Here is a 25,979-nt window from a genome sequence, read left to right as displayed (position 1 = left end):
GCGGGGGAGGCGCAGGTACAAACGGCAGCGTTACCAGCGGGCACACACTGAGCACATGGACAATCAGCGGCTCCACAATACCCTGTCCCACCCTGCACGCATCTCCACAACCTGTGGAAGTGTGTTCTTCTCATTAGCAATTAACAGAGGTGACACCATCAGCAAAAGGCAGTGAAAGGAGCTGGCTGCTGCGCTGGGACCACCTTCCAGTACCTGAAGGGAGCCTACAAGAAAGATGGAGAGAGACTATTTACGAGAGCACGCAGTGGCAGGACAATGGGGAACGGCTTCAAACTTGGAGTAGGTTGAGATTAGATATTGGGAAATTTTTGGCTGTGAGGGTGGTGAGGCCCTGGCACAGGCTGCTGTGAAGAGAAGCTGTGGCTGCCCCATCCCTGGAAGTGTTCAAGGCCAGGCTGGACCGGGCTTGGAGCAACCTCGCCTAGCGGAATGTGTCCCTGGCCGTAGCAAGGGGCTGGAAGGAGATGATCTTTCAAGGTCACTGCCACCCTGAACCATTCTGATTCATGAAATGGGGAGCACGGGGATAATCGGCACTTGATAAAGAGGCATCGTTGGACAGTTGTTTTTGGATATTTATAAGGTAGAGTTCATGGTGGTGTGGAAGCAGCAGCTCCACCAAAGCACACGGCATTCCCCGGAGCGGGCTCCGCTGGGCCGCGCGCTCGGAAGGGTCCGGAGCCCGGCCGGGCAGCAGCTGCAGCACCAGTCTCTCCACGGTGGGACTACTCCAGAACAACAGTCCCTCCTGCTGCCTCCAGCGCTGCTTTGATCTTCTCTGCTTCCTCCTTGGAGGCATTCGCCTTGATCTCCTGCGGAAGGGACTCCACCAGCTTCTTTGCCTGAGAGGGACAAAGTACAAGCTTGTAAACAGGCTTTCACTAACTGGATTATTGGATTTAGAGCCATGATCCTGACCTCTGCTTAAGCCAACCATGGAAACTCACTGACCAGCACAAACCCCGAGACCCACGCTTGACCATCCGCCAGAGGCAGCCAAACCTGACCCCGAGTGCTGACATGTCTGCTGGGAAACCTTTCCTGTGATTCACTGCTCTTGAACTCTCCCACCTTGTGCCCGGCGCTCCCAGGTGTGCAGCCCGCCTGCACAGGTGTGGGTGCAGGCAGAGCCCCGTGCAGGGACCTGCTGAGGCACTGGGCTGGCTCTGCTCACTGACAATGTTTTTGTTCACATTCTTGTACCAGCAGGAGGCGAGGCCAGGGCAGGGTTTGGACACAGCTGCACTGGCTAGAACAGAGCTCCAGCACAGACTGCTTAACAACACCGTATTTTGACATTTTAGGGACTTTTAAAGCAAAACTACCGGTACTAAGCAGCACTGCAATACTTAAGGCAAGCTGAAAAACTGTTGAGCTAATTTAAAGAATTTACTGCAGTGCTGCTGTAGAGAAGGAAGTGATCCCAGGGGAACAAGCCCCTGCTGCTCTCACACAGCAGCTCTCTGCCACAGCACTCCAGGGGGTTAGCACCCACTGGACTGGTCACTGTGCTGGCAGAAAAATGTGTTTTTTTGGCTGGGGTTAGAAGGCACAGATAATGTGTGCAGTGGTCGGTGGGGCAGGAATGCCTTTGCTCACCAGGACAGGATTTGGCCAGGAGCCTGTTCAGGCTCACTGCAATGAGGACAGGCAACACAACATAGGTTATTGATTTCTAAACTCTGCTCAGCAAGGTGTGACTCCGTTATAAAGCAGCCCTGGTTAAGAGAAGCAGCTGTTCCTGGTGCTCAGTGGGAAGAAGAGCAGAGCCCAAGCCAAGTGGGAGCCATGTAGCAGCAGCCATGGGGCAGAGGCAGCATGCTCCCAGTGCAGCTAGAGGCCAGGGCTGCTGGTGACAGAGGGCAAACATCTGCTGGGCAGCTCCCAACGAGCCTCCTGAGGTGCAGCCAGCCTTGCTCTGCTGTGTGCTGATCATCACCTGTCTCATCACGCAGTTGTTGCCACAGGACTGATGTTTGGGTCCCCACAGTGCCCAAGGTAATCACTGTATGTGCTCCCCTCCATACTATCATCAGCCCTACAGGCCACGGGCAGATCCCCCCACAAACCTCGTAAAAAGCACCTTGACTGGATGGCAGTAAAATTTACAATAAAAGGGCTTTGGCTCCACTTTGAACACAACCTCTGCAGGTAGAATCGCCATAATGTTTGTGTTGTGTGTGTGTTCCACCTGACATGCCAGCCTTGGGTACATCAGCCTTGAGTTTGCCTGCAATAACTGGCACCTAGGAACAGCTCATCCAGCAGGTGTCACATGCAAAGCCAAGCTCAGTTAGCATCAGCTCTCCAGCTGATATCTGATATCTGCTGATTGTGTCCATTACAGGATTTGGTATTTTCATGTTTGCTTGGGACTGATAATAGATGAACAACTTCCAGAGGAACCACACTGACAGTCAGGTAATTATCCTCACAGGACAGCCAAACTTATACCTGTGCCACTGACTTTCTCTGCTGGCTTTGTAATGCAGCAATAAGAATGGGTCAGAAGATTATCTGCAAACACTTCTGCTCTCCTGGGCTACAACAGGAGCAGACACTGCAATGCTCAATGCTGCAGCTGGAATACTGGAAAGTGACATGAAAGCATCACCCTGTGAAGCACAGCACATTAGGTGCTTCAGCAGTAGCAGCTTCATCACCCAACATGCTGAGCCCACGTCCCAGGCCAAGGGCTGAGGCCCATCTCCAAGGAAAGAACCAGCATCACCTATAAAATGAAGGGCCCTGAAAAGGGTTGGAAGTCTGGATCGCAAGATGTGTAAATTAACTCATTTAAGTTCAGAAATACACTGGCTTTGGGAAAGGCAAGCCAAACCCAGCTGTAGCAAGGAATGCTGGCTACTCCTGAGCTCTGCAAGAAAGCTCCCAGCAGCTCTAAGGTTTGGAGAAGCTGAGGCTGGCACGGACATCTGGGAGTCCTTTGCTCTGAGCCCCCTCCTTCATCCCCCTGCTTCTGACAAGGGAAAATGCCAAAGGTGCAAAGCAAATCCTGTTCCCACATCTCTGCGCTGAGCCGCACACAGGCAGACTGTGCTTCTGGAAGCACAAACCCAGGCTCCCTTTGCACAGAGAGCCGAGGCTGCCGAACCGGGGGCAGCCCAGCAGAGCCTGGGGCAGCACTCCTCACCTGCACGAGGTTCACTCCCGGCACGAAGTTCTTCACCTCCTTGATCAGCTTCACCTTGTCAGTGGCCTTCATCTCCGTCAGCCGGACGGTGAAATGAGTTTTCTCTTTCTTGAGCGGGACCACCTCCTCCTCCTCCTGGAAGCAGCCGCAGCGCGGTGAAGCCCCGCGGTTCGCCCCTCGCCCGCCGGCCCCGCTCCCGCCCCGCCCGGAGCCCCCGGTACCTGCGGAGCCGCCTGCGCCGGCAGCTGGGAGGCGGCGGCCGCGGGCACCACCGCCGCGTCCGGGATCTTCAGCGTCTCCTGCGGGAAGAGCAGCGGCACCGGCGCCGGTCAGGCGGCGCACGCGGCCGGGCCGGGCCGGGCCGGGCCGAGCCGAGCCGAGCCGAGCCGAGCCGAGCCGAGCCGGGCCGGGGCAAGCCGAGCCGAGCCGAGCCGGGCCGAGCCGGGCCCGCCCCCCGCACCCCACCTTGAGCAGCGCGTTCAGATCGGCCACCTCCCAGCAGCGTCAGCCCCGCGATGTCCCGCACCAGCTGCTGCACCTTGGGCGAGTACTCCTTGGCGGCCGTGTCCAGCGGCGCCCCGGCCAGCGCCTCCGAGCGCCGCGCGGGGCCGGTGCCGAGCGCCCGCAGCCCGGCGGGGAGCGCGCGGAGCGCGAGGCGCGGCAGCGGCAGCGGCGGCAGCGCGAGCAGCGCCCGGCGGGCGGCGGGCAGCGCGGCGGGCAGCATGGCGGCCCCAGGACACCGAGCGCTCCGCTCCGCCCGCGCTCCCGGCGCGCCCCGCGCCGCCCCGCAGCCAATCGCGACGGAGCGACAGCGAAGCGGTGCGCCACGGGAGATGTAGGCAAAACCGGGCCCGCAGAAAGGCGTATCAATCAAAATAAATGCACTGCTATTCATCATTTCCAAATGAGAGTAGAGTAAATTTCATGCCTGAAGGAACAGAAATCACTTCCCTCTCCTGAATGTTTGGAAGGAGAATGGTTATATTTCTACATTGTACACCATGGTTAATGGTAAAATTGAAGCATAGTGAGTGTAAATTGAAAGAAACAAAAATAAAGTCTGAAAGCCTTGTCATTCTTTTACTTTCCCTAACTGCAGTAATTCATTCTAATGCTCCATAAAGCTTAATGATTTTTATGCATCTACAGCATAGAAACATTGTAGACAGTGTAGGAAGGAAATGTATGTGGCCAAAGCTCCACTGGGGCTGAAGCTGGCCAGTACTGCGGGTAAGTGTGAAGGGCGCTGCACCCCGAGCTGCTGCCAGCCCTCGGCCACCATCTGCCCGCCCCGCGCAGCACTCGAGAGCGCAGCTGGTTCCAACACTTTATTGTCACCGACAGCGCTCGGTCTCCGCCAGGGGAGACGGGACGAGCCCGGCCCGGCGAGCGGCCCCGGGGCTCAGCGGGGACGGGGCAGAGCTGGCACCGGGGACCGGGCGGGGCTGGAGCCCCGGGGCAACGACAGGGGCAGGGCGAGCGCCCCGCCGGCCGGCTGCCCCGGGGGGAGAGGCAGGGAGCGCTGCCCCGGGCGGCAGGGGGGCTGCACCCCTGCCCTTTGGGCCCCAGAGCCGGCAGCAGGAGCCCCCCACGGCCCTGGGGCACGGGGGCAGGACGAGGAGTCGAAGCACAGAGTGATTTCGGATGAAGAGTAGTGTTACACTGGAGCCACGGGACGCTGCGGGCCCTGTGCCCCGTGGCTGCCATCAGTCAAACGAGATGAGCTGGGCCTCGCCGCTGCCCGGGGGCTGCTGCCCGGGGGCAGCCGCTGCTGGGGGCTGCTGCTGGGGGGGCCCCCCAGCTGGGGCCACCTGGAGCAGAGGGAACAGCTTTGTTAGCGTGTGGCCTCCTTAGCACACGTGCCCCACCGTGTCCTGACCCCCCGGGATGGTGGCACTCACCTGTTGGTAGAGGGGCTGCTGCCCAGGCAGGTAGGACTGCTGGGCTGGCAGGCTGCTCAAAGCTGTGTCCTGGCCTGGCAGGGCAGACATGAGGCCCTGAGGGAACAAGGGGGTGAGTGTCAGAGGGGCTGGGCACACGCAGTACCCACAGGGCAGTGGTGACTGCCCCCCACCTCCACCAGACCTCCCCCAGCACGGCTCCATGGGCTGGAGCCCAGCCTTGTTCACCCAGGGAGCTCTCACCTGCATGCTGTAGGGCTGGTAGCCCATGGAGACAGACTGGTTGCCCATGTAGCCCATGGTGCCCGACTGGGGTGCCTGGGAGATGGCTGGGATGCTCTGCGACTGTGAGGCTGCAGTCTGCAGGGAGAGGCTGGTGAGAGGTGCTGCAGGCAGCAGTGCCTCCCATCTCCAGACAAGCCCTTGAGCCCAGCACTGGATCTAACTCCACTCCCCTCCCACAGCAAGAGCAGCAGATCTGGAACCAACCACCCCATCCTCCCCCCTGCTCAGAGATCCCACTGCTGAGTTTGGGTACGTTGCCCTGCCCCACAGAACCCCCAGCCCTTGTCCCAGTTGGCTGCAGGCTGCGCTGCCTCACTTGCCTGGTAGCCCTGTGTGGGTGTGGGCTGGTAGGATGAATATGCAGGGGTGGTGGTGGGCACTGCCGGCCCCTGCTGAGGCCCCTGCCCGCTGCTGGCACCCGGCTGGTACATGTAGGCATTCACCATGCTGGGATCTGGGCGGAGAGAGCAGAGGTTGGAGCACCCACCTTGGGCTCACCCCTCTCCCTGATGCTGAGCTGCCCAGCGTACCGGTGCCGGGCATGGCAGAGTAGGGGCCAGTTCCCCCCTGTGCAGCCTGGTTCATGTACACGCTGTGCATGGGAGAGCCCTCCACAGAGCCAGCTGGGCTGAAGGTGCCGGGGAAGCTGGTGGGCCCAGAGGGCTGGTAGATCACCCCGCTGGCTGCGGGCATGGCCTGGAGCTGGTGGGAGAAGGAAAGCCAGCTGAAAGCCACAGTCCCTGGAACCTGGCAGGGGGAGCCTACCTCAGCAGCTGTACCTGGGCATAAGGCAGGGAGAAAGCTGGCATCTGAGCTCTCATCTGGATGGTCTGCTTCTGCTGCTCCAGGCGCAGCTGCCTCTCCTTCTCCTGCTCCTGCAGCCGCTGGATGGCCAGCTGGCGCTGCATCTCCAGGTACTCCTGTGGAACAGGGCTGTGCTGGCCAGGAGCCACGAGCCCACGCAACCCCTCCTACGGGGCAGCCAGCCCTGTGCTGGAACACCCTGGCCACGCTTCCCTGCCTCACCTGCTTCTTCTGCCTCATGATCTCCAGCTTCTGTGCCAGCTGGATCTGGCGCTGCCGCTCTGCCTCCTCGGCCGCGCGGCGCAGCTTCTCCTGGTGCTCCTCCCGCAGCGCGTTCAGAGCCCCGCGCGCATCCCGGATCTGCGCCAGCTTGTCCTGCAGCCCTTCATAGTACACTGGGGAGGGAAGGGACAGCCTCAGCAAGGTGGCACGCAGCACCGGGACTGCCCTGCGCTCCACACGAGCTTCTCTCCAGCGAGACTGTCGGGGGAATGCTGAACCCGGACACTGCGGAAGCCCTGGCTGCTGCCCGCCCCTCCCAGGGCCAGCAGCTGCCCCAGCTCCCCCGGCCCCACGCACGCCTGCGCTCGTCCAGCTGGTTGAGCAGCTCCAGCAGCTGCGGGTGCATGTTGTTGATGGACTGGAAGAGGGACAGCACGGCGGAGTCGTTGGTGATGCTGCGGCCTCGCATGTGGTTGCTCTTCATGCGGTTGACGAAGGTGGTGACTGCGTTCTGCAGCGCCTTCAGGAACTGCTCGTGGTTCTCCTCGGACTCGCCGTTCTGGTACTGCTGCTGGAAGGCAGGAACAATGGGGCAGCCCGTCAGCTGGGATCTCCCAGTGCCAAGAGCCAGCAGCCAGCCTGCAGAGCCCCAGTCAGGTGCTTCTTGTCCCCTGGTGGGTGCCAGATGCAGGCCCAGGCCCCGCCTTACCTCAACCACCCCAAGAGGGGCAGGGTGGGCCTCCCCAGGCTGCACAGCCGGCTCTGCCAGGGACAGGGGTGCTGACGGTGTGGGGCTCTTGCGAACCTCCTCCTGCTTCTTCTCCCAGTAGTTGCGGTTCAGGTACCGAGCCAGCTGCCAGAAGAGAAGGAAGATGAGCACCACTGCCCAGCAGGAGCAAGCCTGTGCTGCAGACTAGCAGGACCAGGATGCTTACCTCTGGGTCAATGTCCTCAGCCAACGGAGCAGAGGAATTCTGCAAAGAGACAAATGGAGAAATGCAGTTCAACACCTAAATCCTGGCTGAGAACACACCTTCTTTCTCAAAACACAGCGAACGAGCAAGGGGTTGAACGGGGCAAATCTTTTCCCTCAGTGTGGGGATTGAATAGGACACAATCAGGGCAGATTTGGGCTCAGGAAGTGGCTTGTATCCAGCCAAGTCCTGCCATGGACATACCACAGGTGGGGAGTAGAGGGTGCTGACTGGGGGAGCCGACGATGTGACAGGAGTGGGCTCAGCCTTAGGGTACATGGAGTAGGTTGTTTTCTGCCTCTGCAAAAGAGAAAATTCCCAACTCAGAGAGAGTCCAGGCTTCTCCAAACCAACCACAAGACAGACTGTGCCTGGCTGTGCTTTCATCCTCTCATTCCACAGGCATTGTGCCTTGTTCGCACCAGGATATGGCCAGAGCTCTGTAATGGCCCAGCACAGCAAGGACCCCTCCCAGATCCCAGCAGCAAACCAACCATTCTCTCCTTCTCCTCAGCCTCTGACTGAGACAAGGCAATAGCCAGCTGGAGCTCCTCTTCCTCTTGCAGAGCTGTCTCATCACGCTTTGGAGGCAGCTGGATGTGGAAAGATGAGGAGGTGATCAGTACTGGCATCAACAAACAGGTTGGGATCACCAGAACACCATGGGGCAGGCACTCACCTGGGACTGCTGAGAGAGGGGGCTGGTCAGGTACTCAGGGGGCAGTTCAGAGGTGGCAGCAGCTTTACCCTCAGTTTTCCTGTAGAGACAGGTGACAATGTGGACTGAGTGCTCCCTTCTCTGCACAATGCTCCAGCAGCCAGCCCCACTCCCAGGAAGAGAGCCCAGCCCAGCCTGCACAGCCTGGGAGTCTCTCATTGTGCTCTGCAGGGAGCTAGTTCCACACCATGTTTTCCCCCTCAAAGTCCCAGCTGTCACAGGCAAAGAAACCCATCACAAAAGGTACTGACTTGTTGAGATGCTCATAGCAGGGCTCACAGACTCTCACTTCCTTCTCAATCCCAAACTTAGGGATGGTGGAATACTTGGAGGAGCATTTTCCACAGAAGATCTGCCCGCAGGCCCGGCAGTGGTGCTGTGAAGGAGAGGAGACGTGAGTGTGGTGGCAAGACATTCCTTCTCCTTTAGCCACCATCACCCAGACAGTGCTGCCATTTCCCTGCCAGCAGCAGGAACCCCAGCACACCTCACACAAGAGCAGCACCCACCTTCCGTGTCACAACACCAAACTGCACCCGGCACCTGTGGCACTCCTCTGCATCCACCCAGTCTGGAGCCTGCAGGGGTCAGGGAAATTGTGTAAGGAGGGCTTTCCTAGCCAGTACAGTATTTGCTAGGGAAGTGTCTGCACAGCAATCACTTCAGCAATGCCCTGCTGCCATGTCCAGCCTGCCAAGCTGCTGCAAGGCCAGGAATGATGGCTCTGACTCCCTGAATGATGGCCCTGCTCAGCTCTCCCAGAAAGGTCTCCAATCCTCACAAAACAGAGGGATGTAAAACCTGCAGGTTTGGAAGGAAGGGGATGGGAAAGCAGGTGTGTCCCACAGTCCCAGCTGCTCCCCCCACCAGAGCTCACCCTCTCTGCAGCGAACATGGCATCGCTCTCCTTGAACTCCGGGAAGACGTGACCTGCAGGAGAAATGGAGCCCTGCTGTGAGAGGAATGCTCTGGCAGGGAGGTGCCTGCAAGCTCATGCTGTAGGTGCCAGCTCAGCACCACCTCTTGTCTTGACCAGCACCTCCCTCAGACTCCCCTCAGCCCTGGTCTGAGGACTATCCCCAATTGTTTTTCTTACACACCCACAGGGGACATCACAGGCCTCTGGATAAGGTTTATTATTTCTCAGTACTTTGAACTGAGGGGGATAAAAAGCCCACTAGATGAGCAGGCAGGGCTGTGAGTTTCAGCCCTTGAAGGGCCAGAGTTTGGCAGGACCAGATCAGGATGGTGGACTGACCCTCCCAGCTTGTGCCACTGCCTGCAGAGCTTGTGGTGCACAGAAGGAAGCAGAGGCAGCAGCATGTCCCTGCCCTTGATGTGGACACTGCTGTCCTGGGACAGAAGGGAAAATGTCCCACCAACACTGTGCCAGCAATAGGAATGTGGACCCATCCTGAGAGCAGGAACAAAAGCCTGTGAGGAAGGAACAGCTCCACAGCAAACCCCTCCCAGAGGACATGATGACTCGATGCCAGTCTCCCCAAGAAGAGTTGCAGCTCCTGTTTTTCAGGTCTCCCTGCCAGCCCTGAGGCACTGGCTGGGTTGGAAGCCCAGAGCAAGGCTGCTCTGGTCCTGGGACCACTGGACTATCCCATGTCTGCAGCAGGATTTAGTCACCCTGAAGGGTTCATTGGGTATTGGGAACTAAGGAAGAGTTCAGTGCTGCAAGACCAGATTTTATTCCCATCAGGCACAGAACTGCCAAGGCTCCTGCAGAGCAGAGCTGCTCCACCAGGTGTCCCCTCACCTGTGGCCACAGTCCTCACCTTCAACCTTCATTATCTGGTAGGTGTCCTGCACCACCTTGTACTTGGGCTCGTTGCGGAAGGCGTGGGCCCAGGCCTGGATGAGGTACAGGATCTTACTGCGGACACTGCTCTCCACCTGCCTCTGCACAGGAAGGGGCAGAAAGAACACCTGAGAACGTGTGCCTGGAACCCAAAGGATGTGTGAACAGCCTGAAGAGAGGCCAGAAATACCACTCAGAAAAGAGAGACTTCAGAGTACTCCAAGAGGCAAGAGCTGTCAGAAAGCTGCAGCGAGGACAACAAACCCCTCAAGTGCCCCTCTGCCCCCTCCAGTACAAACAACAGAATGTCCTTGGAGCAGCACAGACCACCTGAACAGAGCTCTGGCCTCGATGCTTACAGCAATGCCCAGCAGTTCTGTCCAAGCCCTCAGCAGAGCCACACGTGCAACCCTCAGAACACGGTGGGAGCCCCTGGCCAGCCCAGCACAGCCCACCCTGCCTGCCCACTGACAGTCTGGGGGGCCTGCAGGGTGTCAGCACCTCCACTCCAGGAATACTCAAAGGCATCTCAGGATGTGACACATGATGAGGACAGCTGAGACAGCTGCCCTTTGCACCAGGGACAACTGCATCACACTTCAAGGAACTGGAGAAAAGTTGGCAAGCCTGTTTTGACCTCAGCCAGCCCCAGAGCCGCTGTGTCATCAGCTGCCCAAGTGATCACATGCACATGACTGAAATCCAGAAATCCCCAGGAAGCACAGCAGCACTGTCAAGCTCTGATTTGAGCCAAGACCTTGGCCCACACAGCATCACTTCCTGACAATTCATGGAGCTCCACCTTCCAGAACATTTGGCAAAATCCTGCATTGCATACATGTTACAGCCCTGAACCTCATCAGAACTTGGACTGCTCTACCAGCACTGGGTGTTCACAGGGTGGTCACAAGCAGCAAAGCTCCAAGTGTGGGAGGAGAACGGGGCAGTTGTGAAACTCCTAAGGCAGGCAAGGACTGAGAGAACCACAGAACCCCTGGGTCTGATTGGATCTCCTCAGCCCTTGGAGCAGCTGTGCTACCACACCTGCCAGGCTGTGGCAGTGGTCCTGCCTCAGGAGAAGATCCTGCATGGAGACCGAGTCAGCCCTAACAGGAGGTGACAGGAGACACCCTGCTTGCTGTGCCAGGTGACAGGGCTGCCACAGCTCGTCCTCCACAGATCTGGGTCACCTGATTGTTTATTTCTGGTGGAAGACAGAAGCTGCAAGGAAGGAACAGTGTGATGCTAATAAACTCATCTGGTTCTGAGCTGGGAGCTGCAGACAGGATGTTTAAGTTTAGAATGGAATTCCCCAGACACACAAAGCTCCAGGGGGCATCAGACTGGTGACAGCTTGTAACAACAACTTGTCAGTGCCAGCAGCCATGGTCACATCCAGCAGAGCTCCAGAACAACTCCACATGCCAATGGAATGGCAGTGACACAGAGGCAGCTCCACTTGGTTTTTCCTTTCTTGCTTTACCTGCCTGTGTCTCACCGTGTCCCACCAGAGGGAATTCACCTTGCCACTGCCCAGGTCCTGGTACAGGTGCCATCATGTTTTCCTTTGCTGTGCCAGCCCAAATGCTGCATCCAGGAGCATTTTCCATGGCAAGCCCAGGCCTCAGCAGCACATTCCTGCCTTTCCCCAGCACAGACTAACCTCTGCTCTTCCCACAAGCCCTCCTTCACTGCCTACCCTCACCCTTGCACACCACATGATATTTTGCTCTTTTCTGAAGTGCATTTCCAGTTTCCCTTCTGCTCCTTACCCAAAGGGCAAAGTGGACACAAGACAGAACACACACATTTCTTCCTGCTGCTGCTGCTTTTCCATAGGAAAAAAAATGCCAGTAAAATAAATCAATTTACCTTGAGTATTTCCTTCAGCTCCTCCATGGTCTGTTTATTGGCCACCTCGTCATGGACTGTTTGGCCACAGTTTTTAACTACTGATTCCATGACCTGCAAGGGCCAAGAGAACATCAGCCAACAGCTTCCTGCCTCCCCTGCCACTTGTGGGGGTCCCAGCAGACATTCCAGGCTGAACACGGGGCACTACTGAAGCAATGAGGCGTGTTGGGGCCCTATCAATCCCCTCCCTGCACTGGGAGCCAGCTGTCCTTCACTGCTGAGGGGGCTGGGGGCCATCTGCTCTGTGGAAACCCTGGGGAGAGCAGCCCCCATCTCAGCCCTGCCTGTTCCAAAGCCAGGATGGAACTAGAGCATGGAGGCCTGGCCTGGTGAGCCCAAAGCCTCTGTGCCACAGGCAGGAAGAGGCTGTTTCCGTGCTGTCAGCCTGCAGGCAGGCAGCCAGAGCCCCTGCTGTGCTCCCAGCAGCTGCTCTTACCTCCAGTGCATACAGGGCCACATGGGGATTCTTGTCATTCACTTTCTTCTTGATGGCATTGACGGCGTATTTCGCTCTGGGAGGGAGAAGAGGGAACACGTTCTCAGGATCTGAGGGGAGACCCCACTGCTGTGACATCCCACCAGCCCCCAGCCTGACACACAGGGCACAGCTAGAGCAGGGCTGCCCGATTCACGGAGTGAAACCGGGAAGCAACAAGCGCACTCGAGCTTCAGTTTGAGGCCAGGGTAAGGCGGGAGGCACAGCCCCGCTGGTGCCCTCGAGCGAGGGGACACCATGCTCGCGGGTCTCCTTCCCTGTGCCCACAGCATGTCCGGGAGCCCGGCAGCACTTACTGCGTGTCTCCCTGCCGGATCATGTCGCAGATCTGCAGGATGGATTCCCAGTCTGTCTCCAGCAGGAGCTGGCTCGTGGCTTTATCTGCAACGAGGGCACCCGCGGGCCGCCGTGAGCCGCGCTGCGCCCGCGGCCCCGGTTCCACCGGACAGCTCCGACCCCCCCCTCGGGCACCCCCAGGAGCCCGGTAACCTCGGCCCCGCCGCTGCCGCTCCTCGCGGGCGGCGCCGGGCTGCGGCACCGCCACCCGGCCCGGCCCGGCCCAAGCGGTGCCGTGCTCCGGGCCCGCCCGCTCCCGTGGCCGAGCGCTGCGGACCGCGGCCCGCTTCCCGCCCCGCCCGCCGAGGGAGCCGCGCCGGTACCGAGGAGCCGCTCGAAGGTGCCGCCGCCGCGCCCCATGGTGTCCGCCCGCCGCCGGCCCGGCCGATCGCTGCGGCCCGGCCCTTCCCCGCCCCGCGCGGTGCTTCCGCTTCCGGCTTCCGCCGGGCGGGCCCGCTTCCGGGGCGGGCCCCGCTTCCGGGGGCGCGGCGCTTCCGGCGCGGCTCCGCCATGGCGGCGGGGCGCTCCCCGCCCACGGTGCTGCTGCTGGGGGCGGCGGGCGGCGGCAAGAGCCTGCTGGTGCGGCGGCTGCGCCATATCCGTGCGGCACGGGGGCTGCGGGGAGGCGGGAGGGCCGGGCTGGGCTGGCGGGGGGCGGGCCGGGCGCACCGCACCCCCGGGCCGTTCCCGGAGCCGCCGTGTCCTTAACGCGAGGCACAGCTGAGCACCGAGGAGCGCGCGGAGCTGGGCGAGCCCCCGGCCACGCTGCCCACGGTAGGTGCGGGGCCGGGGGGCTGTGGGCACGGCCGCGGTCCCGGCACGGCCGCGGCAGCCGGGCGCCTGTCGCGCAGGTGGGCACCAACCTGACGGAGCTGCGGCTGCCGCGGAAGGTGACGGTGCGGGAGCTGGGCGGCTGCATGGGCCCCATCTGGCCCAGCTACTACAGCGAGTGCAGCGCTCTGCTGGTGAGCAGCGCCGGGAGCCGTCCCGGGGGGACGGGCCGGGCTCGCTCGCTCCCCTCGGTTTCCCCCCGTAGTGGGATTTCCCTCCTCCGTGCCCGGCCCGGCCCGGGCTTGCTCTTGGCACACCCGCACCCCACTTTCCCTTCTTCCCTCCAGTTCGTGGTGGATGCCTCCAACCCCGCCCAGGTCTCCTCGTCCTGCATCCAGCTGCTCTCGGTGCTCTCGGCAGAGCCCCTCGCCTCCGTGCCCGTCCTGGTGCTCTTCAACAAGATGTGAGCAGGGTGCCCCGGGGTGAGGTGCCGGCTACAGCAGCTGTGCCCCGGGCCGGGGCTGGCCCGGCACGGGAGTCGCCGTGCTTGGCTGACGCTGCCCCCTCCCCTCCCGCAGTGACCTGCCCTGCTACATGTCCCTGGTGGAGATGAAGTCGCTGTTCCGCCTGCAGGACGTGCTGTGCTGTGCCTCGCAGCCCATCTCGCTGCTGGAGAGCAGCGCCCGCCTCGGCACCGGCCTGCCCGAGGTGCTGCAGTGGCTGCGCAGCGCCCTCAGAGAGCGCTGCTGAGCCAGCGGCACGGCCCGGCACGGCACGGCACGGCACGGCCCGGCACGGCACGGCACGGCATGGCACGGCACGGCACGGCGGGGACGGCACGGCGGGGACGGCACAGCGGGGACGGCACGGCACGGCACGGCAGGGACGGCATGGCGGGGACGGCGGGGACAGAGCCGGGACCGTGCCACGACAGGCCTGGCACAGCAGGGACAGAGCCGGGACAGGCCTGGCACAGCAGGGGCAGAGCTGGGACAGGCCTGGCACAGCAGGGGCAGAGCTGGGACTGTGCCACGACAGGCCTGGCACAGCAGGGACAGAGCCAGGACAGGCCTGGCACAGCAGGGGCAGAGCTGGGACTGTGCCACGACAGGCCTGGCACAGCAGGGACAGAGCCAGGACCGTGCACAGGCTGCTGATGGACTGGATCCCTGTAGGACTCCACAGTAAAACTCCCATCAAACTGCCCAGCCTGATGGCTGCCCTGTGTTCTGGGGAGAACCCTGGGATTTTGGGGATGGGACAAGCAGGAGCCACAGAGGCCAGATGGTGCTGGCACCTCCAAGGCACAGGAGGGGTTCCTGTAGGGGGGTTGGAGGCTGCAGCAGCAGCTGAGCTGAGCCAAGCACAGCAGGGGTGGGCACGGCCCCTGGGTTTGGCACAGGGGGCTCCTGCCAGCAGCTCTGGCCGTGTGAGCCTCAGGCCAGACACAGTGCAGGGACCTTGGGGAAAGGTGGAGATGGGATGGGTGGGTGTCCCGAGCCAGGGCAAGGCCAGTGCCTGGGGTGCTTCAGTCAGGGATGTCTCCCTTGCCAGCCATGGGCTAGCTGCAGCCTCACCAGGGCTGAGCAGAGGGGCAGGAGCACCACTCAGAAGCACCTCCCTGCTAGCAATGCTTTTCCTAATGCACTCCAAGGAAGAGTTGAGGCTGTCTGGAGAACTGCCCTGTGCCCACACCTCTAAGCAGTGTCTCTCCATGCTGGGAACTTGCCCTGTGCCCACGCTGATGGCCCAGCCCCTCTGGGCACAGCTGCCTCAGCTGGCAGCGCAGGTGCCAAGGCACAGGGGACTGGTGGCTGCCTGTTCCTGGCACGTGCCACAGCACACCCTGCCCTGCCAGTGCCAGCCCAGGGCCTGGAGCCAACAGCACGACGTGGACAGGAGTGGCTCTTGCTGCTGGGGGCTGCAGCTATTGCACTGTGATGGTGAGTGGCCTTTGCTCCAGCAGTGTGGGCTGAGCTGAGCTCAGGAGGAAAGCAGGAGGTGCCAGGGAGCCCGAGCACACCCTGACACTGCTGCTGAGTCACCATGAGCAGCACTGACACACCAACCCCACCTGCCTGCTTCCAACCCAACAGGTCCAGACACCAGCCAGAGCACTCCTGCACAGCAGAGCTTTAATGGGCCAGCTCAGCTTGAGCCCAGAGTCCTGCCCAGCCCAGCACTCAGCATCACAGTGATGTTTCCAAGTCTGTCCCAGCAGCCGGGCAGTGGGTGCAGGGCTGCTGGGACAGACCCAGTGACCTCGTTTGTGGGACTGGAGTTGGCCAGCTGCTCTCCTGGTGAGCCAGGCACTGGGCTGGAGCTGGGTCTGTGCCTGGCTCCACGCTTGCTGTCCCTAGGCAGCATGAAGGTGGCTGTGGAGAAAGCTCCACAATCCCCAGAGGGTTCTGAAAACAAACCAGGGCACACTGGCAGGAGGAGAGCTGAAGGGTTGTGCTGGTGAGGCAGTCCTGCATGGAGCTGTGCCCGGGGGTATGACAGCAGCACTGCATCCCAGCAGCTCCAGGCAGGAGGAGCACCTGCATCCCTGAGATACAGCATTCCCAGTACATGCCACAGTGGGCAAGAGGGGAGGATCTTGCCCAGCACCCCATGGTTCCCCAGCTTCCAGCGCTGTGCTGTGATGGACAGATTCAGTCCCAGCTGCAAGCAGAGTCTGCTCCGTCCTGTTCCTTCCTGTGGAGCTAAGAGGACAGAGTCCCTAAGATCCCAGATGGAGAGGGAACTCTTAAGTGTGGTGTCGCTCTGGGTCCTTGTCCCAGACCTGCCTCCATCCTCTTTCCTGTCCCTGGGCCTCAGTAACACCGAGGATCCTTTAGGACAGGCAAAGGAGCATCTGTGCACATGGCTGAGCCCCTCCCCACTGGCCTCACCTGGGACTCAGGAATGTCTGTGTCTCTGCTCATAAACAGAGTGAAGCTTCTGGATGAGAAACACCTTATCTTCCCCTTCCTGCAACAGCAGAGTGTGCAGTGAGCAGCAGTGGGGCTGAGGGGCAGTGCTGCTGGGGCCAGAGCCCAGTTTGGCAGCAGCAGGCTGTGCAGCAGTGGGGAGGGGCAGGGGCAGTGCTCACGTTGGCAATCTGCTCCTGCAGCAGGCAGATGACCCTCTGGCGGCCTCTGACCACCTGGATGTTGAAGTAGATCACAGCTCTGCAATGACAGAGGACAGGATGGTGGCAGCCAGGCAGGAAGCTGAGGGACAGCGAGCTCCTGGCACTGGGATGGGGCACAGGGCTCTGGAGGGACACCCTGGCTGCCAGCCCTGCTCAGGTCTGTGGCAGCAGGACCCTTAAAGTGAGGGCCTGGGGCTCAGCCCATACTCACATCAGGGCCACAGACATGAAAAACTGGAGGCAGGCATTCTCCAAGAGTTGCTGGTAGACCCAGACAAACCAGGTGATGTTGGGGTTGGACTTCTCCAGCACGAGCACCCAGCTCTTCCCTGACTGGTAGATGGTTTCCAGCCCCCGGAAGGGACCGCAGGTTCCTGATGGCTGCACCCTGAGCAAACAGACCAACAGCACACTCAGAGCAATGGGCAGCCCAGCAACTACTGGCCCCAGCCCAGGGCCTCACAGCCTGCAGTGGGGATGCCAGGGACAGGGGCCACGGTGTCCCCAGCCCCTCCTTCTCCTTAGAGCCAGGGGTCCTGTGCCCTGAGCAGTGGGTTCGTGGGTACTCACGACCAGATGGTGTAGGAGAGGAAGGCAGCTGCACCCAGGAAGGAGGGGAAGCACAGCAGGGTGATGAACACAGTGCTCATGCGTGATGCTTGCCAGGGCTTGCTGGGGGACTGGCAGTTCCGCATCAGGCTGGTCTGTGCATAGGGAGAGTGTCCCCTGGGCTGCCGTGGGCACTGCTCCTGGAGAGCAGCCTGCACCCTGCTGTCCCCTCCCTCCTGCTGGCAGCCCTGAGCTCGGGGGTATCCTGTCCCCAGAAACCCCCACTCAGTTCCACAGGGACGAGGCTGCTCCATGTGGCACCACTGCTGCAGCAGAGGCTGACGGTGACAGGGCACAGTGTCACTGCACTTTCACCCCGTGGGGAGTTGCAGGGGGTGGGGGAGTCACACCTTTTTGATATAGAACAGCAGCAGCAGCTTCAGCATCTGCACAGCTGGAAGGAGTGGAGCGAAGAGAACGCCCAGCCTGGGAGCACAGGAAAGATGAGCTTGTCTGGGTCTGAGCCCCAGGGGACACAGTGGTGGGACAGCTACAGCACCCACAGGGTTCCTGGGGACTACAAGTCATTTGCCAGCAGAGGAAGGAGCCACACCAGGCAGGAACATCTCACCAGGTCAGGGTCTGCCCATACATCAGCTCCAGCACGTTTCGGGCGATATCAAACTCTGGCCTCTGCTTTGTCTTCAGCCTCTTCTCCAGGATTAGCCTGGGCAGAAGTGGAACTCTGTTCCCACACTGCCTGGGGGGACTCCACACCCCCATTCCCTCTCTGATGGCACAGATGGTGCACCAGAGAGCTGGGACCATGCAGGGGTGCCACCACACCGGTGGGGGGACATGTTTTGGGGTACATTACCTCCAGATCAGCTCCCCAAAGAGTGTATCCAGCAAGGTGAATATGAAATCCATCACCATGAAGCGATACAAGTCCTGCCCCACACATGTCTCCCAGCACTGGGGAGACAAATTGAGTGTGGCATAGAATCACAGAAGGGTTTGGGTTGCAAGGAACCCTAAATCTTATCTCTTTCCCCACCCTGCCATGGCTGACACTCTTCCACTAGATAATGTTGCTCTGAGTCCTGTCCAACCTGTCTTTTAACAGTTCCAGGGATGGGGCACTCACAGCTTCTCTGGGAAGGTATACCAGAGCCTCACCACCCTCACAGGGAAGAATTTCTTCCTGATATCTAATAGAGAAGATGCCACCAGCTCCTTGCACACCCTGCAGGGCCCTGAGGCAGTGGTACTGACCTCCTCTGTCGAGCAGATAACGCTCCGGCGGTGCCACTGGTAGCACAGCAGGATGAGAACCATCGTCTTCAGGATGAGGTTCCTGGGAAGCAGGAGCAGTGCCAGAAGTGCCTGAGCCCAGGGGATGGAGGGGCCCAGCCCCACAGATGGGGTGCCTGGCCCCAAAGCCTCCCTGCCTGCCAAGGTGCAGCCCAGCACAGCCCAGCCAGCCCACCTGGCGATTGCCACGGAGACCTGTGTCACTGGGGAGTCCAGCTTCTCCCACATGGCCAGCAGGTTGTAGAGGTGGGGCATCAAGGCATTGAGGAGGGACACCACAAGGGGCAGGACCAGCAGAACGGCCTCTTGCTGCCACCTGTCACTGCCCTGCGCCTGTAGCTCCTGCTGAACCTGGTGGGTGGGTACTGGGGTGAGCACACAGCTGCTGGCAGCCAGGTGGAGTCCTTGGGGACAGCAGCAAATGCTCAGGCCAGGAGCAGAGCTGCAGTGGGGCTGTCCCTGCCTGTCTCCCCAGCATCCCAGCCCTGTCCCCAGCCCAGGACAGGGGATCCCAGGCTGAGAGGCGACACTCACCGTGTGCATGTGCTCCGAGAAGCGGTGCAGAGCCAGCACGCAGCCCAAGGCCGAGCCCAGGGCCAGCAGCCAGGCCAGCAGCACCAGCAGGCAGTGGCCCAGGCACTGGAGGCGGCCCTGGGAGCGGCAGCGGCAGCGCTGCTCCACCAGCAGCTCCTGCAAGAGAGCAGCACTTGGCGGACACAGCACCAGTGCAACGCCGGGCCTGGGCTGTTCTGCAAGCCCAGCCACCCACCTTCAGCTGGGTGCAGATGTTCTGGCACTGCAGCTTCACCGAGCGCCTCTGCATCACCTTGAAGTCCCAGGCACAGAAGACTTTGATGGCCAAGACCCCCGTGGAGCTCCCCACGCTCTCCCGAAAAGAGCGGGACACACTGCAGCGAGGTGAGGGCATCAGGGACTGGGGCTGGGTGAAAGGGAAGGCTGGCAGGGCCACAGGTGCTGCTGACCCACCTGTACACCAGCAGGATGCAGGTGACAAGGAAGGAGACCCCAACACTGAACAGGTAGGCCAGTGGCAAGTTGTAGGGGAGTAGAGGGGCTGCGAGGGGGCACTCGCTGCCCTCAGGGCTGGAGCTGCAGGGGTCGTTTAGGGTCACGTTGCTGTAGTAGCCGTAGTACAGCAGGGAGTGTGTGAAGGAGCCCTGCAGGAAAGCACAGCACGGGCCCCACAGTGACCCTGGCAGTGTTCACAGCTTCCTGCTTAGCCTGGCACCTGTGTGCCAGCCTCAGGGACAGAGCCTTGAGCACCCACAGCCCCGGTGGTCCTGGGGCCCAGGAGGGGAAGCAATAGGGGGTTGTTGCAGTGGGGAAGTGGCACATCCTCTGACCTGGGGGTGCCTGGGCCGTGCTTACCGCTCCTGTGAGCAGCTCCAGGCCAGTGAAGGGCAGGGGGCTGACTGGTGCAGAGGGGTACACAGCCTGCACGACCACCACGAAGGCCAGGAGGATGAAGAAGGAAAAGAAGTTCAACACAAGGAGTGTCTTGAGGAAGAGGAAGTAGGAGAGGACACTGGAGCCGAAGCGGCCACCAATCTGCTTCAGGGCGTAGTGCCAGGGGTGTGCAGAGCGGAGCAGGGACAGCAGCCTGTACCAGAGACCCCGGCAGCCCTGGGAGAGCAAAATGGGCAGAGCAGTGGGGCTGGAGCCTGCACTGGAGCCCCCACAGCCTCTGTGCAGACCTGAGCCCTGACTTACGAGGACAATGCAGACGTTGGGCCAGCCCGAGGGCGAGCAGGGGGCCCAGTGCTGGGCACGCTGGCCCAGGGGGCCCCTCTGCCTGCTCAGCTGCCGCCTGCCCAGGAGAGAGGGGGGTCAGAGGGTACCACAGGGACAGTTGCAGCCGCGGGATCCCGCCCAGCTGGGGCCCTACCGCAGGATGCGTTTCTCCGCCAGGCTGAGGGGCATGGTGAGCAGCATGTGGCTGCACTGGCTGGGCGAGAGGCTCAGCAGCTCCTTCACCAGCAGGCGCCGCTTCTCTGGGGCACAAGGGGCTCAGTGGCACACGGCACGCCTGTCCCCAGCCAGCGCAGGGACAGTGGCCGGCGCTGCCTTCCCACAGGCGGGGGCCCCTCACCTTGCAGCGTGGCGCCGGCAGGCTCGGCGTCCAGGCCGCAGTGGCGCAGGCTGGGCCGCGCCGCGCGGCACAGCTGCTGCAGGGGGGGGCGGCTGCTGCGGCGCCGCAGCTGCGCCGTGCGGTTGCAGTACTGGGAGATGATGGCCCCGAGGCTGCGTCCTGCGAATCAGAGCGCAGCAGGGCAGCTGGGAGAGCTCCCCAAGGGGCGCTGGGACCTGGGCAACCGAGGGAACGTGGGTGGCACCTACCGATGGTGCGGCTGGGCATGCTGGCCAAGATCTGCAGGGAGGCAGAGGAGTAGCAGGGGTGCTCCTCACCTTGCCCGGGCTCTGGCCAGGCCACTGCACAGGCATCTCGAGTAGCCAAGCCGGCTGGGGACTCTGGAGGGGGGAAGGCAGGATGCAGAGAGCCCACAGCTCATCCCTGCATCCCTGCTGCTCTGCTCCAGCACAGAGGATAGGTGTGTGCTCTTCCCAGAGTACCCCCTTCTCCAGGGACGCTTTCTGCCGTAGACTGCCCTGCTCTGCACTGGCCAAGGCATCAGCAGGCTCCTACAAATGCTTTGGTCACAGCATTGACATGTGACACAGGTGGCCCAAGAGAAGGACGGCCCTGGGCACACACACTGTCCCCAGCCTTCCCTGGCTGAGGCTGCAGTGCTTTACCTCTGCTCCTCTCCTGCAACTCCAGCTCCAGACCTGCCTCGATCAAGCTGCTCTGCTCCAGGATGAGCTGGTGGAATGATGTGTGCAGGGCTCTCTCGTTGTCCGGACTGAGCTCCTGGCTGCAGGAACACAGGGACACGGTGGCTGGGACAGCCGGTGCCTGCAGGGAGCCTCATGCCCCTGGGATGCAGCTCCCAGGGCACAGCAGGGCAGCGCGGGGGGGTCACACGCTCACCCATCGCTCTCGGTGCCCTCGGGGACATGCAGGGTGATGGAGGGCAGCTGGGACATGCTGCGAGCCCGAGCGGGTCCCTCCTGCGGGCGCTGCCGTGCTGAGCAGACCGGCACCGGTCCCTCCGCGCTCTCTCGGTTTCCGCGGCTCCCGAGCGCTGCGGGGCGGGGATGGAGCCGAGACGCTGCTGCGGGGCCGGGGCTAAGCCGGGACTAACCTGGGTCTAGTGCTAGCGTCAGGAAGAAAGAGACGGCGGATGGGGCGGTGCCGCCGTCGAGCGGGTTCCGCCCGCAGTCCCGGGACCGCTCGGCTCAGGCACGAAGCTCCGAGCAGCGGTACCGGAGCTCGGCTCGGGAAGGCGCGCACCGGCCCTAAGGGGACAAAGAGCCCCGCGCCGCCCACCGCTCCCCCGCCAGCGCCGTCCCCTTCCTCCGCTGCTCTCCCTCCGCCGCCGCCCCGGGCCGGGCTGGGGCTGCTCGGGGCCGGTGGCCACCCCGGGGCTCCCCGTAGGGCGCCGTTCCCCCGGAACCGGGAACCGACGGAACGCGCTCCGACTCCACATCCACCCTACCGAGCCCTGTCCGTCCCGTCCCGCCCCTCTCGCCTCCTCCCGGTACCGGCTGGGGGCGGCGGGAGCCTCCCAAAATCCCCCGTTTCCCCTCGGCTGCGCTCACCGGGCCCGTCGGCGGCCGAGGCGCGGGGCCGGCGCTCCCCGTCCCCCGTTACACCGGGGCGCAGGCGGCACGCAGCGGGGCACGGAGCGGGCGGGGCGGCGCCGTGCGCCGGGCGGGGGAGCCCCAGCGCCGCCGCCCCGAGCCGCTCGCCCCGCCCCGGCCCGCAGGACCGGCCCTCCGGGGCGGCGCCGCGCAGGAGCGGCGGCCGAGCGCCATGGAGGGCGGCGGCGGCGCCTACGGGGCGGCCAAGGCCGGCGGTGCCTTCGACCTGGTCCGGTTCGTGCAGCAGCCGCAGGTGCTGGCGCGGATCGTGAGCGCGGTGAGTGGAACCGGGCCGGGACAGCCGCGCCGGGACGGGGCCGGTGCCCCCCGCCCGCCGGGACCGGCGAGCCCCCGAAGGGCTCCCCCCGGCCTCGGTGCCGCCCACCGGACACCGGCTCCGCCCCGCAGGTGTTCGCGCTGATCGTGTTCGCCTGCCTGGTCGGGGATGGCTACTCGAGCCTGGCCGAGGACCCGCAGCTCTACTGCATCTTCAACCGCAACGGGGACGCCTGTCGCTACGGCATCGGCATCGGCGTCCTCGCCTTCCTCGCCTGCATCTTCTTCTTCATGGTAGACGTCTACTTCCCCCAGATCAGCAACACCACGGACCGCAAGTACCTGGTCCTGGCCGACCTCGGCTTCTCAGGTACCGGGGGCGCGGGCAGGGCCGTGGCTGGCCCACAATGGCGCCTTGTCCCGTGACGTGGCTGCCGGTGCCTGGCGAAGGGAGTCGCTCCCGTCTGGCATTCTGCCCGCGGGCCACGCGCTGCTGCCGCTGCTGCTGCTGCTGCTGCTGCTGCTGCTCCTCTGCTGCTGCTGCTGCTGCTGCTCCTCTGCTGCTGCTGCTGCTGCTGCTGCTCCTCTGCTGCTGCTGCTGCTGCCGCCGCTGCTGCTGCTGCTGCCTGCCGCTGCTGCTGCCGCTGCTGCCGCTGCTGCTGCTGCTCCTCTGCTGCTGCTGCTGCTGCCTGCTGCTCCTCTGCTGCTGCTGCCGCTGCTGCCGCTGCTGCTGCTGCTGCTGCTGCTGCTGCTGCCGCTCTGCTGCTGCTGCTGCTGCTCCTCTGCTGCTGCTGCTCCTCTGCTGCTGCTGCCGCTGCTGCTGCCGCTGCTGCCGCTGCTGCTGCTGCTGCTGCCGCTGCTGCTGCGGCTCCTCTGCTGCTGCTCCTCTGCTGCTGCTGCTTCTCTGCTGCTGCTCCTCTGCTGCTGCTCATCTGCTGCTGCTGCTGCTGCTGCTGCTGCTGCTCCTCTGCTGCTGCTGCTGCTGCTGCTCCTCTGCTGCTGCTGCTGCTGCCGCCGCTGCTGCTGCTGCTGCTGCTGCTGCTGCTGCTCCTCTGCTGCTGCTGCTGCTCCTCTGCTGCTGCTCCTCTGCTGCTGCTGCTGCTGCTGCTCCTCTGCTGCTGCTGCTGCTGCTGCTGCTGCTGCTCCTCTGCTGCTGCTGCTGCTGCTGCTGCTGCTGCTGCTCCTCTGCTGCTGCTGCTGCTGCTCCTCTGCTGCTGCTGTCGCTGCCGCCGCCGCAGAGCGCCCCGGGAGCAGCTGCCCCTGGCCGGGTGCCTGTGCCAGCCTGCACGGCACAGCAGGGTCTGGTCCCAGGACTGCCCAGGAGCAGCAGCGCCAGCCCTGGCCCCTCATGCCACTTCCCCCCACAGGTCTCTGGACCTTCCTGTGGTTCATCGGCTTCTGTTTCCTGACCAACCAGTGGTCCTGGACACGGGCCGAGGATGTGTTCATCGGGGCGGACTCTGCCCGTGCTGCTATCACCTTCAGCTTCTTCTCCATCTTCTCCTGGGTGAGTGAACCACTCTGCCCCACTTGGGAGGGGTCCCCTGCACTCCAGAGCCTGGAATGCCCTTAATGCCGCTGCCCCCTTCTCTCTGCAGGCTCTCCTGCTCACCTTCGCTTACAAGAGGTACAAAATGGGGGTGGAGGACTTTGTTCAAAGTTATGCCGACCCCAGCCCGGAGGTCTCGGCTCCCTACTCCAGCTATCCCAACATCAGCCACGAGAGCTACCAGCAGCCGCCCTTCATGCACACGGCCGAGGCCCCGGAGGGTTACCAGCCCCCGCCCGTGTACTGAGCCCTGCCTGCGCGGCTGCACCGGCGCCGTTCCTTCCGCGGGCTGGGAGGGAGGGCTCTGAGGCGCGGAGGGGACAGTGGGGCGGGAGGGCGGTGGCTGCTTTGTTTAAAGGTGACTGGGTGTTTTCATGGGGTGCAGGAGGGGCTTCTGCCTGGTCTCGGAGCTGAGACCCTCCCTGGCGGGTCCAGAGCCCGGCGTGCAGTGGGTGATTGGGCACACGGTGCTTTGCAGCTGCTGGGTGAGCCCCGCAGCTGCGGGAGGCTGGGTGTGCGGTGTCCCTGGCATTGTGAGCCTCTGCTTGTGCTGCGGTGCCCACCCACTGACCCTGGCCAGGCTCTGCCCCCGTGACTGCTGCTCTGCCCCATCCTGTCTCAGTGCCTTTCAGCCCTGCTGGCGGCGTTCCCCGAGTGCCAGCTCTCTGCCATGGCACAGCCAGGCCCAGCTCCTGCCTGTGCTGCCTTCCCCCAGCGCTGCTTCTGGGTGAGCTGTTGCCAAAGCCCCTCTTCCCTTGTCTCTAACGCCATGCTGTGCCTTCCCTCAGCCTGCTAGAGCTGCCGGTGCTTGGATGATGTGGTTTGGGGTCAGTGGGAGCAGAGAGCACTGAGATCCCTTAGCAGGGCCATGGCTGAGGACACTCCTGGAGCACTTTCTTTCCCTTGCGTGCCTGCCCGTGGCTCCTGCCTGCACTCCAGCCACACCAGGAGCCTGTGGCCCTTGTCTCAGGTTGTGTTTGCTGCTGTGCTGTGGTAAAGCTGTTCCCAGCAGCTGTGTGGGCTGCCATTGCTGGGGCCAGTGTTCAAGTAGTTGTCACTGTAGGGTTGGAATAAACTTTTTCACCAAGCCACCATGTGAGCCACCACGTGCCTTTTGTCCCGGGGGAAGCAGGAAAGGCTCCAGCCTTCTGCCTCACAAGGGCTGGGGGTGTCAGGTGGGGCCGTGCAGCCCTGCCAACTGCTGTGCTGCAAACAGCACACTCATGCTGCTGGCTATTTTTAGGCCACGCTCCCCTCCTGCTCCCTGGTCTGAGCAGAGCTCCAACACCAGGCCTGAGTGGCTGTCCCACCCTGCAACCAGCCCGTGCTGTCTCACTGGCCATGGCCAGCAAGACTTAGCAGAAAGCTCTGGTAGAAAATACACACGCAGATTATTGATCATTAAGTTATTTATTAACCTAAAGTGGCAGCAGTGCCTTCCCCAGCCCTGGGGGAAAAGCCCAGGCCTGGTGCTCATGAGTGGTTATTCTCACCTTGACACAGTGGCAGCAGGGGCAGTTCAGGCAGCTCTTGAAGCCTTCCAGGGCACAGGCAAACAGCAGCCCTGGACTCAGATGCAGATGCCTGGCTTGGCCAGAGCAAAGAGCTTCTGCTCTGAGCCTGGGGATGCTGGCTTCCAGGAAAAACCACTTTTGCAGGCAGTAAGGAAGCAACAACCTTCCAGCATCTGACTCAAAGAGGGAAGAGGATCCTTCAGTCAGCTTAGAGGAGACTAAGAGTCAGCCTTGAGAGTTTTGGAAAGCTGAGGAGGGAGCAAGAGACATGACTAGAGTGGAGAAGCAGCCCCTCAGAGAGCCCCTTTACCAAGCAGCTGGGTCTTCCCTGGAATAATTGTCCAAATCTTGACAGATGAAACTCTGGGCCTCCAAACCCCTGACAGGTAACATAGCACCAAAGTGGCAGCACCAGCCTTGAACCTGAGAAAAACTGCCCTGAATTTGGAGAAGGCTTTTCCTATGACCAGTTCCTCCAGAGGAATTTGTCACAGCCTGCCAGAACACAGCCAGCT

General features: G+C 62.1%; 4 protein-coding genes across 5 annotated transcripts; 1 reads left to right on the top strand and 3 right to left on the bottom strand.

Annotated features, from left to right (window-relative positions):
- Positions 1-681: 681 nt before the first annotated feature.
- On the bottom strand, positions 682-3,956 carry MRPL12 (mitochondrial ribosomal protein L12). Its single transcript, XM_079323714.1, is given in 5 exon segments — positions 682-863; positions 3,173-3,307; positions 3,394-3,471; positions 3,638-3,667; positions 3,669-3,956. Coding segments are annotated over 5 exon segments (588 nt in total). The 5' UTR covers positions 3,897-3,956; the 3' UTR covers positions 682-746.
- A 228-nt stretch (positions 3,957-4,184) lies between these two features.
- Positions 4,185-13,278, bottom strand: HGS (hepatocyte growth factor-regulated tyrosine kinase substrate). The gene is given in 21 exon segments (XM_079323692.1): positions 4,185-4,983; positions 5,074-5,169; positions 5,317-5,433; positions 5,679-5,829; positions 5,831-6,060; positions 6,138-6,278; positions 6,385-6,557; positions 6,742-6,955; positions 7,094-7,237; positions 7,320-7,358; positions 7,563-7,658; positions 7,853-7,951; positions 8,038-8,116; positions 8,328-8,452; positions 8,586-8,654; positions 8,954-9,006; positions 9,864-9,987; positions 11,759-11,851; positions 12,237-12,312; positions 12,593-12,677; positions 12,956-13,278. Coding segments are annotated over 21 exon segments (2,583 nt in total). The 5' UTR covers positions 13,230-13,278; the 3' UTR covers positions 4,185-4,878.
- Positions 13,279-15,522: 2,244 nt separating this feature from the next.
- TMC6 (transmembrane channel like 6) lies at positions 15,523-22,231 on the bottom strand. Of its 2 annotated transcripts, XM_079323564.1 has the most exons (21): positions 22,084-22,231; positions 21,413-21,638; positions 21,178-21,296; positions 20,761-20,892; positions 20,513-20,671; positions 20,309-20,414; positions 20,134-20,230; positions 19,792-20,046; positions 19,390-19,580; positions 19,172-19,310; positions 18,937-19,092; positions 18,578-18,753; positions 18,364-18,445; positions 17,966-18,063; positions 17,720-17,815; positions 17,499-17,574; positions 17,110-17,243; positions 16,751-16,927; positions 16,498-16,576; positions 16,298-16,376; positions 15,523-16,108 (listed from the first exon to the last, which is right to left on the bottom strand). In XM_079323564.1, exons 2-20 carry the CDS (start codon positions 21,466-21,468, stop codon positions 16,305-16,307), a joined length of 2,400 nt encoding a protein of 799 aa, XP_079179690.1. In that variant the 5' UTR covers positions 21,469-21,638; positions 22,084-22,231; the 3' UTR covers positions 15,523-16,108; positions 16,298-16,304. The 2 variants fall into 2 exon arrangements, with proteins under 2 accessions (XP_079179690.1, XP_079179689.1); XM_079323563.1 differs by having other exon boundaries at positions 19,792-20,230; positions 22,084-22,208.
- A 23-nt stretch (positions 22,232-22,254) lies between these two features.
- Positions 22,255-25,042, top strand: SYNGR2 (synaptogyrin 2). The gene is made up of 4 exons (XM_079323565.1): positions 22,255-22,402; positions 22,534-22,771; positions 23,769-23,908; positions 24,000-25,042. Exons 1-4 carry the CDS (start codon positions 22,298-22,300, stop codon positions 24,195-24,197), a joined length of 681 nt encoding a protein of 226 aa, XP_079179691.1. The 5' UTR covers positions 22,255-22,297; the 3' UTR covers positions 24,198-25,042.
- Positions 25,043-25,979: the final 937 nt, after the last annotated feature.

This window comes from Erithacus rubecula, assembly GCF_903797595.1.
Source record: "Erithacus rubecula genome assembly, chromosome: 20".
Classification (NCBI taxonomy): domain Eukaryota; kingdom Metazoa; phylum Chordata; class Aves; order Passeriformes; family Muscicapidae; genus Erithacus; species Erithacus rubecula.
This window is presented reverse-complemented; position numbering and strand designations above follow the sequence as displayed.